Source organism: Papaver somniferum, chromosome 7, assembly GCF_003573695.1.
Source record: "Papaver somniferum cultivar HN1 chromosome 7, ASM357369v1, whole genome shotgun sequence".
NCBI classification, from domain to species: domain Eukaryota; kingdom Viridiplantae; phylum Streptophyta; class Magnoliopsida; order Ranunculales; family Papaveraceae; genus Papaver; species Papaver somniferum.
The window spans coordinates 189,350,989-189,362,029 of NC_039364.1; the positions used below are offsets into that span (position 1 = coordinate 189,350,989).

General features: G+C 36.8%; 1 protein-coding gene across 1 annotated transcript; it reads right to left on the reverse strand.

Annotated features, from left to right (window-relative positions):
* Positions 1–244: 244 nt before the first annotated feature.
* On the reverse strand, positions 245–859 carry LOC113295708. Its single transcript, XM_026544034.1, has one exon. It carries the CDS (start codon positions 857–859, stop codon positions 245–247), a length of 615 nt encoding a protein of 204 aa, XP_026399819.1.
* Between the last annotated feature and the right edge of the window lie 10,182 nt (positions 860–11,041).

Below are 11,041 nucleotides of genomic sequence, written 5' to 3' on the forward strand. Positions count from 1 at the left end.
TAATAGGCTTTTTTTTTTTTGATAAATCAGAAATTTATTGCTTAACTTGTTCGAGATCTTTTGTTAGAAGACCCCGAACATCAGGATCAAAGTTTACATAATTCTCAAACTGAGTAGAAGATAATCTTGCAGTCTTGGCAATTAAGTCAGCCACTTGATTATCATCGCGAGAAACAGAAATAAAAACGCAAGAAAAAAACTTGGAGATTAAATATTGTATCTCCTTTATTAGGTTCTTATTCTCTCATTGAACGAGTGAACTGGTACCGTTGATGGACTCTATAACTAGTCTTGCATCGACTTCTATTTGGATACTTGAATAGTTTTTCCTCAATGCCCAAAATAAAGCATCTCGCACTGCCATGCACTCCACAGCTTCTGGATTCAGTGATCCATCTCCGTTACTCCCTTTGGTGCCAAGGCATGTACCTAGGTGATCACGAATAACAATGTCAATACCATATTTGTTAGTTTCATAATCAAAAGAGCCATCAACATTAAGTTTAACCATACCTACCGGAGGAGTTTTCCAGTTAGAGCTAGAACTTTTTATGCACAAGATAGTTGGATTTAAGCTAGCAGTATGCATATGAGAAGCTAAATGATATAAAATTTTATGCACATAGTTGACTGAGTTTAGTGTTACTCCCTGAAAAAAAACATTACACCTATCTTTCCAAAGTATCCATATTGTGATCATATACAACAGCCTTTCTTCAATGCCAGAATTGGCAGAAGTAAACCAGCTTATGACCCAACCAGAGACAGTAGTGAAATTTCCTGAAATCATATCAATGTTGATATCAATACCCTTCCAGACTGCCCTTGCATGCTTGCAGTAAAATATGATGTGCTCCATGTTTTCTTCAGAGTGACTGCATATATCACAATGTGTATCTAAAGATGAATTATATTGAGCCCTTTTGACTTTGATGGTGTTAATACCCCTAATGCACTTCCATGAAATTTTTTTAATCCTTTGAGCTGCTGCATATTTCCACAGATTCAACCATACCTTTGATTCGATATTAACTCAATTTATCTGAGTAGCACCATTAATCTTAGTTAAGAGATTGTAAGTACTCTTAACTGAGAAATTACCATCTTTAGAAGGTGGCCACAACATAACATCCTCCTTACTGGTATCAATGAAAAGGGATTGTATCTTGAGTGAAGTATCAGCATCAAAAAGTTTATTCAATAGTTTAGTGTTCCAAAGGTTTGTGTCAGGCAGGTAGAGTTCAAAAACATCTTCATAAAATCTGTGCAGTTCCCTCATGGGAGTAGGGGATGAGATATACCAGGTACCCATCTGTCCTTCCATATCTTTATTTTCTTTCCATTGTTGATTTCCGTGAAATAATTATCTTTTATAATCTTTAAGCCTTTTGAAATGCCATTCCATGTATAAGAACAGTTTGAGGAAGCAACTTGTTGATGAACAAGGTCTCCACTTTTGAAGTATTTTCCACCAAGAACTTGAGACATGAGACTTTTGAATTCTGAGCATATTCTCCAAGCCAGCTTTGTGAGTAGAGCCAAATTTAATTTTTCCAGATCTCTAAATCCAATACCACCAAATTCTTTTGGCTTACAAATACTTATCCAAGCAATTGGATTTGAACCCCTATTGTTGTTGTAGCCCCAAAAAAATTCCTTTCCAGTGTAGTAAGTTGCTGAATAAGATTGTTACGCAGTTTGAAAGTCCCCATTTGGTATATTGGGACTGAGTTTAAGACATGTTTTATCATAGTGCCCCTTCCTACTTGAGAGAGAGAATAGATGTACCAAGAGGAAAATGTGTGTTCAAAGCTTTCCTTGATTGATTTAAAAGATTCTTGCTTTGAGTGTCCAAGAAGTAGAGGAGAACCTAAGTATCTCTCTTTAACCTTGACTCCCAATAATTGTCTTAGAGCATCAGGAACTTCTGGTTTGGTTTTTTTTTTCTGAAATGAACAGCTGACATATCAAAATTTATAACATTTCCAGACTGAGTACTAAAACTGTGAAGTAATTCCAATAAATTATTAATGATGAGTGCTAAAAAGTGCATATTTCTATATATTTTTCTTGGCATTTAACTCATCTTTTATGCATTAATTCTACATTTTATCCCATATTCTGTATTTTCATTATTTTCAAGAATAAATATTTTTATTAATTAATTTTGCATTTTTAGGTACTAAATAAAGCATGGTTAACTCACTGAGCGAAAAGAGCAAAGAAACGGCAAAGACTCCCGCAGAAAGGCAGCGAAGAATGATGTTTGCAAGAGCCGGATCAACTAGAAGAGGGCTTGAAGAGGAACAATTGTCCTTAAAGAAGATATGGGCTTGGCATACCCAAGGCCCAAAACCCTTACCCAAATCCATTTCCAATATCCATACCCATTTCCATGAGAGCCGTCATACTGGATCCATCACATCATCCAACGGTCGCCTCATCACCGAGCATCAAATCTTGAAGCTCCTGTCAAACATCATAGTACCTAACTCCAATCTAAGCCGTCAGAATTGTTGTATCACGCATCCAACGGTCGCTGCAATCCTGTTCCATCTTAGACGTTCGATTCAATCCAGATGTGATCATCCAACGTATCATCTTCGCTGGATATCGAATTTGCTACAATCGCTCAACACTACAACACCTAACACCTATACCCGCAAAACAAACGCACCCTTCTCCAATTCTATCGACTCCATCTTCTCCTTCACCGTCTGCAGAGAAAACTCTGCCATCACCAACTCTCTGCCACCACCACAACCACCACCGAGCTCTCAAATCACCAACAACCCCATCACCCCATCATCCATCACCTATTCCCTTCTAATTTCAGAGACCTAATTCACCTAATTCACTCGCCTCTTCTCAGAAACCCTAGGCGTGTGAGTTTGGTAAATTAGGTTGAGAAATAACACAAATTGGAGGCATGGGTAGCATCAGGAGAAGAAATAGAGGGATGGGTCGACGTACAGAAGCCATTATCAAAGATTAGGTAAACTAAATTTCAATTTTCAGAAACCCTAATTTACTGTTTTGGGGGTTTTGCTTGTAAAGTGTAATTGAGTATAAATAGATGCTTTGGGATGTTGTAATGGGCATGCCTGAATTAGCCAGAGCACCACCTTAGAGGCCTGGAATAGCCAGTGCTCTCTACTGTTACTTCTTGTTTAATTTCAAGTTCAGTAATTTCAATTGTATTTGTTCACCATGTCTAGTATGTTCTAATTACTCTTGCTAGGGTGTAGATGAAACCCTTAGTCATATGTTGAGAAAATTTCTGTTCAATTTAATGTTCTTATGATGTTCACTGTTGTAGGATGATTACTAGCTAAAGCATTCAAATGCACTTGTGATGAGTTGTACTGTGAGAAGACAGTTCATGCTAGGAGTGAATTAGATAACATAGCTAGAATTATTATCCATTTTATCCTGTTAGGGATGATAGTTAGCTAAATTGATCAAATGAACCTGTGATAGGATGTACTGTAAGAAGACAGTTTATGCTAGGGGTGAGCTAGTGAGAATGGTTGGCATATTATCCATTTTATCCTTCCCTGGAAAGGAACAAGAACATAAGTTGAATAGGTATTGCCTTAGCTTAGGATTATTAAGTGGATTCAAATGCCCTAGTTCTTTTATTCACTGTCACTAGAAATAGTTAGGTAACTTAGAAATCAGTAGAAAGATTTAGAAAACAACACCAGCTCCCTCCTTGTCCCTGTGGACTTCCCCTTATTTTCTCACTCACTACTTTAGATCCTGTATACTTGCAGGTTTAGGTTAAAACATAGTTTTAGGACTTATTCCTTTTGCTATCAAGTTTTTGGCGCCGCTGTCGGGGACTCGATGGCGGCGCTGTTGTTATATTTCTTTGTTTTTCTTTCATTGCTCTTTGCTGTTTGTTCATTCTCATGTTAGCTTGCTGTTTTTGTATCTTGCATTTCATACTAGTTGCATCTTAGCTTAGTTACATGTTAGTCAATTCTGTAAGCATTTTATTGTAGAAATCATTGTAGTTATAATCATTCCGTTGTCATACTTGCATCGTCTTTGCTGTTCTTGCTTACTTAGTTGCATCTTTTAGCTTAGATTAGTGTAAGCGTAGTCCCTGTTCTTGCACTTCCTGTTAGGCATTGTCTTGCTTCTTTCTCTTGCTCTTGTTATTGCTCTTGCTTTTGCCTTGCTGTTGGGTTCAGAACAAAAGCTGCTGCAATTGAACAAGCCCACTTGCTGTTGAACAATTCTGCTGGGCTTGCTGTTTGAACTGCAGTAGTGATCCTGCTGCCAAGCTTCTGTTGCTGGGATGTGCAATAAAGAAAACAAAATCCCAACTGGGCCTCAAACAAACAAAGGTCAGGAAGATCCAAGCCCAACTGGGCTTTTGCAACACAATTAAAAGGGACCAAAGCCCAACTGGGCTTCCCTCCAAAAATAGGTAAGCCTAAACCCATTGAGAGAACCCAACCTGTGGGCTTCCTTTTTTTCTTATGGGCTTGTAATATTAAACCCAACAGTTGGGTTTTTATTTTCTATGGGTTTGTGTTTTTGTGGGTTTGCTTTGTTTGTATAACTTGTTTGATGGGCATCATTGACTTTATTGCCATCCATTTAAAAGCATCACTTCGGCCCTAAATCTAAAAATGAATGGATTTTGGTCTGCCACTGGGAATAAATCTATTAGAGAAGCTTACGGGCAAGATTCACCTTATGAGCCTCCCACAGACCATGATGTCAATAGTTACAGGGATTATAATTATGGACCTTTTCAAGGTCATGAGCCTCAATATGCAAACCCGTATAACTATTCACCCATGTATCAACCTAGCCAACCGGAAATGCATGCTTGTACCTTATGTGGTGGTTTAGACCACCTTGATGAATATTGTTATATTTTGCATGAATTTAGGCAATCTATGGGATACCATGAAAATCCAACTTATGAAATGCCCACAGATTTTGAGGCCGGTAGTCATTGGGACCATAATCAATCCTTTGAGGGTTGCGATCAATATTTTGTAGACCCTAATGACCATGCACACATGTACCAATCACCACAATTTGAACATGAAGAATTTTGTACTCCCATGAATTTAGACTCCACCATAGAAGCTCTCAGTGAGCTAAACTTTGATAGATCTACATCACGAATTCAGGCGAAGTTAGATCAGATTTTGCTTCACCTACAAAAGGAGGAAATTCATGAGGAAATGTATGTTGTCCCTAATGAAGCGTCTAGTCCCATTCATGTAAATAATGTTGAATATGAACCTAATTTAGATGAACATGAATCGACTAAGGACACCATCACTTTTAATGAGGACCAATATGCAAGTTACCATGATGAGGATTATGATGATGTTATGTTAGAAAAACATGTTTTTGCCGAAAATATTGTGGAACCTTTTGGTTCAATAACATATGGATTCTCTCCCTCGAACTTCATGAATGTTGTTTCTTCTAATAATCATTGTAATTCATATGCTCTTGATATTGATATGGGGCTTGTACAATTATTCTGTGAAGATGAACATGACATAGGAGAAGTTGAATCTTCTGTAGACACTAATTTTAATATGCATGAAAACAAATTTGATGTGTCTGATTCCTTGCCTAAGTCACAAAATTTTATTTCTTCCGATGTTGATTTGAGTACTACGGAAAATCATGATACCGATTTAGGTCTTGATGTTTTGTTCGATGAATGTGAGCATGATTTACCAATTTCTGATTTAGGGGAAGTATGTGTTGGTACTATTGATCTTATCCATGAAAATAACTTAGAAGTACCAACTTTCTTACCTAAATCGCATATCGAGATTATTCCACCCAACCTAGATTTGGTTTGTAACAAAACTTTTAAACCAACTTTTCTGAAAATTCCCAACCTAGGATTGGAATTGTGTGCCTCCCAAGTCCTTTTGGACTATTTTGCACCAAAATACAATACTTTTAAGGAGCCACAATTGGAATACATTTCTTTGCCCATCCCGCAAAAAGTCCATTTTGAGTTAGACCTGGTGAATCCCGAAACCCCAAAATTGCTAGAGTTTGTGCTTAAAAATAAATCTGTTGAAAAATTCAGGTTTAGGGGTGATTCATTCGGTTTTTCACTCTCACTCCCTTTTCAGTCCAATTTTGGTGTTTTGAAACTGTCTATGTTTCAACACTTTGTCTTTTGGGTTGATCCTCAACTCTTTAGACTTTATGTATATAGTGAAATGTTTGTATATAATCTGGTAGGTAGTTTTTAGTGGAATTTTATGTTTCTTTATATTTTACTACTCCATGGTGATCGCGGCTGAAATATGTTGGATTCTAACCATGAACAATGGAATTCGGTTCTTTCTTTCGTCAAATCGGGTAATCTCTTTCCTTTCTCTCAAAACTCAACATGTTCTTCTGATTTGTCCAAGTTATAAATCTGTTTGTCTTTAGAAACATTGAGGACAATGTTTAGTTTAGGTTTAGGGGTGAAAAGTAGATACCGTGATATCATGCTATAATTGAAAACTAAACTCCTCCTTCTTTTTGAAAAAAAACCAAAATGAAAATAAAAAAATATAAAATTGAAAAAAACATAGAAATGGAGCTCATTTACCTTGAAATGTTGACTCTTGTGCATGTATGTAAACATAAGGATTCTTAGTCTAGATATTTAGGCACCCCTGATTCTAGCACAATTCACATAGTGATAAGAAACTTGCACGCGCACGATCTACCAATACATGTATAGCCTCATCCTTGAGGTGTTTTATCGGAAGTTTTAGTTGCCAATCACTTTAGAATACTGAACGAAACTTGACTAGCTTGTTCTTTGGTTGGTTGGGATATAAGGTGGAGGTTACATTAAGAAAGACAACCATCGAATTTAACTGGTGCATCAAAAAGGGCTACCTCTTGCTAAGAGTCATGTAATTTTTTGTTTCCTTTTGTATATGTATCAAAAGTGTTACCATGTTAAAAAAAAAAAAACGATGTATATATTCAAAAAACTATCAAAAAAAAAAATCAAGTATTTATCAATTCCATCCTCTCTTGTTCCAAATATAAAAGAGAGTAGTCAATGTAAATAAGAGTCATGTAAAGAGTCATCTTTTGTGTTTTTGTGTTATAAGCAAGGAAGGGTGTATGCCATTGATGTACAACGCGAGTAATTGTGAAATACCTCCAACTCATTCACAATTCTCGTAAAGTCCGGACAGCTAGCTAGATTTCGACCTCGGTTCTTAGCCTGAGAAACTATCTCTTGGTGATTAGTAGTCATAACATCCGATCTTTCTTTACACATGTGTAGATACACTTTACACTCTTATCACATGTCTTTATTTGTTAGCAGTCCTAGGATTGTGCCTTTGATAGCTAGATTGACATCTCCATTTTGCTGTGAGCTTCTACTGTCTTGCACATGTCACATTTCATGGAATCTGAGCTTATATTTTGGCCTAGAACTTTGTAGGTACGTTCTAAGCAAACCTTCACGAGACTTCACTCGTCCACTAGGGACACTTAGTGGTTTAAAAGGCTTATTGCATTCGCTAAATGCAATCGAGAGACCAGCGACAGTGGTATAGTTAGGATTTCCTTAGTTTTGTTTTACTTGAGGACAAGTAAAATTCAGGTTTGGGGGTATTTGATGAGTGCTAAGAAGTGCATATTTCTATATATTTTTCTTGGCATTTAACTCATCTTTTGTGCATTAATTCTACATTTTATCCCATATTCTGTATTTTCATTGTTTTCAAGAATAAATATTTTTATTAATTAATTTTGCATTTTTAGGTACTAAATAAAGCATGGTTAACTCACGGAGCGAAAAGAGCAAAGAAACGGCAAAGACTCCCGCAGAAAGGCAGCGAAGAATGATGTTTGCAAGAGCCGGATCAACTAGAAGTGGGCTTGAAGAGGAAGAATTGTCCTTAAAGAAGATATGGGCTTGGAATACCCAAGGCCCAAAACCCTTACCCAAATCCATTTCCAATATCCATACCCATTTCCATGAGAGCCGTCAGATTGGATCCATCACATCATCCAACGGTCGCCTCATCACCGAGCATCAAATCTTGAAGCTCCTGTCAAACATCATAGTACCTAACTCCAATCTAAGCCGTCAGAATTGTTGTATCACGCATCCAACGGTCGCTGCAAGCCTGTTCCATCTTAGCCGTTCGATTCAATCCATAAGTGATCATCCAACGTATCATCTTCGCTGGACGTCGAATTTGCTAAAACCGCTCAACACTACAACACCTAACACCTATACCCGCAAAACAAACGCACCCTTCTCCAATTCTATCGACTTTATCTTCTCCCTCACCGTCTGCAGAGAAAACTCTGCCATCACCAACTCTCTGCCACCACCACAACCACCACCGAGCTCTCAAATCACCAACAACCCCATCACCCCATCATCCATCATCTATTCCATTCTAATTTCAGAGACCTAATTCACCTAATTCACTCGCCTCTTCTCAGAAACCCTAGGCGTGTGAGTTTGGTAAATTAGGTTGAGAAATAACACAAATTGGAGGCATGGGTAGCATCAGGAGAAGAAATAGAAGGATGGGTCGACGTACAGAAGCCATTATCAAAGATTAGGTAAACTGAATTTCAATTTTCAGAAACCCTAATTTACTGTTTTGGGGATTTTGCTTGTAAAGTGTAATTGAGTATAAATAGATGCTTTGGGATGTTGTAATGGGCATGCCTGGATTAGCCAGAGCACCACCTTAGAGGCCTGGACTAGCCAGTGCTCTCTACTGTTACTTCTTGTTTAATTTCAAGTTCAGTAATTTCAATTGTATTTGTTCACCATGTCTAGTATGTTCTAATTACTCTTGATAGGGTGTAGATGAAACCCTTAGTCATATGTTGAGAAAATTTCTGTTCAATTTAATGTTCTTATGATGTTCACTGTTGTAGGATGATTACTAGCTAAAGCATTCAAATGCACTTGTGATGAGTTGTACTGTGAGAAGACAGTTCATGCTAGGAGTGAATTATATAACATAGCTAGAATTATTATCCATTTTATCCTGTTAGGGATGATAGTTAGCTAAATTGATCAAATGAACCTGTGATAGGATGTACTGTAAGAAGACAGTTTATGCTAGGGGTGAGTTAGTGAGAATGGTTGGCATATTATCCATTTTATCCTTCCCTGGAAAGGAACAAGAACATAAGTTGAATAGGTATTGCCTTAGCTTAGGATTATTAGGTGGATTCAAATGCCCTAGTGCTTTTATTCACTGTCACTAGAAATAGTTAGGAAACTTAGAAATCAGTAGAAAGATTTAGAAAACAACACCAGCTCCCTCCTTGTCCCTGTGGACTTCCCCTTATTTGCTCACTCACTACTTTAGATCCTGTATACTTGCAGGTTTAGGTTAAAACATAGTTTTAGGACTTATTCCTTTTGCTATCAATTAACAGAAGTATTATTTTCTTGAGTAAATATCAAGCAATGATCTGCAAAGAGCAAATGATTAATGGCTGGTGAAATATTAGCCACTTTAATACCAATAATTGACTTATCTTGTGTTGCATGAGCGAGATGTCTTGATAAGTATTTCATTGCTAAAATAAAAAGATAAGGTGAAAAAGGATCACCTTTTCTAATACCCCTTGTTGGCTGAAACTCTTCACAAGGTGAGCCATTCAGTAAGACTGATAAGGAAGTAGTACTTATGCATTGAAATATCAGACCACAAAAATCCTCAGAGAAAACAAAAGACTGAAGTATTTTAATCAAGAATGACCATTCCAATCTATCAAAAGCTTTGGACATGTCAAGTTTCAAAGCCATCCAACCTGTTTCTCCTCTCTTTTTCTTCATTGAATGTGTGATTTCTTGAGCTATCACAGTATTATCACTTATCAATTTGCTAGAAACATAAGCAGCTTGAAATGGTGAAATTAGTTTCTCCATTAGAGGCTTCATTCTATTAACAATGAATTTAGATATAACTTTATAAGAAGCATTACACAACCCAATGGGTCTGTAATCAGCTGCACTGGTTGCCTTTTTCTTCTTTGGAATTAAAGAAATATAAGTCTTGTTAATTTGCTTGAGGATGTGCTTACTTTCAAAAAACCTTTTCAGCATTAGACAAACATCTTCCCCAACTATATCCCACTGACTTTTATAAAAACCATCTTGGAACCCCTCTGGACCAGGTGCACTCCAATTTTCCATGCTTTTGAGTGTGCTATGAATCTCTTCATTTGATGGAATCCTTGTAAGAACCAAATTGTCTTCATCTGAAATTATGGAAGGAAGGACATTGTAAAGATTTTCATCTAGAATGGGATTGACAGAAGTACTTATGTTCTTAAAATGCATAGTAAGATGACCAGAAATCTCCTCTCTTGTTTGAAGCCATTTATTCTCATGGTCTTGAATAGAATTTATATTATTTATGCACTTTCTGCTGTTGACCTTGGTATGGAAGTATTTACTGTTGTTGTCCATGTCTTTGATGAAGTTGTCCCTTGACTTTTGTTGATAAAATTCACCTTTGATCTTGTGCCACTTGCATAATTCATGATTTAACTTGCTTATTTCTTCTTTATTGGTTGTATTTGAAGGTTGCTCCTGAAGTACTTTTAATTATTCTTGTAGCTTGTCTATATTTTGATTAATATTTCCAAAATGTTCTTTGTTCCAAAGAGATAATTTCCTTCTGGTGTTGTGATGTTTACTTACCAGTTGATAAGCAGGTGAGCCATTAACATAAGAATTCCAAGCATTTGCAATAACAGTTTTACATGATGGATCATTAAGCCAAGTTAAAATGAAATTGAAAGGTTTCCAACAACTAGGTGTAGTAGCATTTGTGACTAACATGATGGGACTATGATCACTCCCTACTTGATTAAGGTGATAAAGCTTACTATTAGGAAAATTAAGATTCCAGTCTACATTTCCTAAGGCCATATCAATTCTAGAGTGTTTAGTACCAGCACCTATATTGTTATTAGTCCAAGTAAAACTTTTACCAACATACCCTAAGTCCTCTAAGCCACAAGTAGCAACAATATT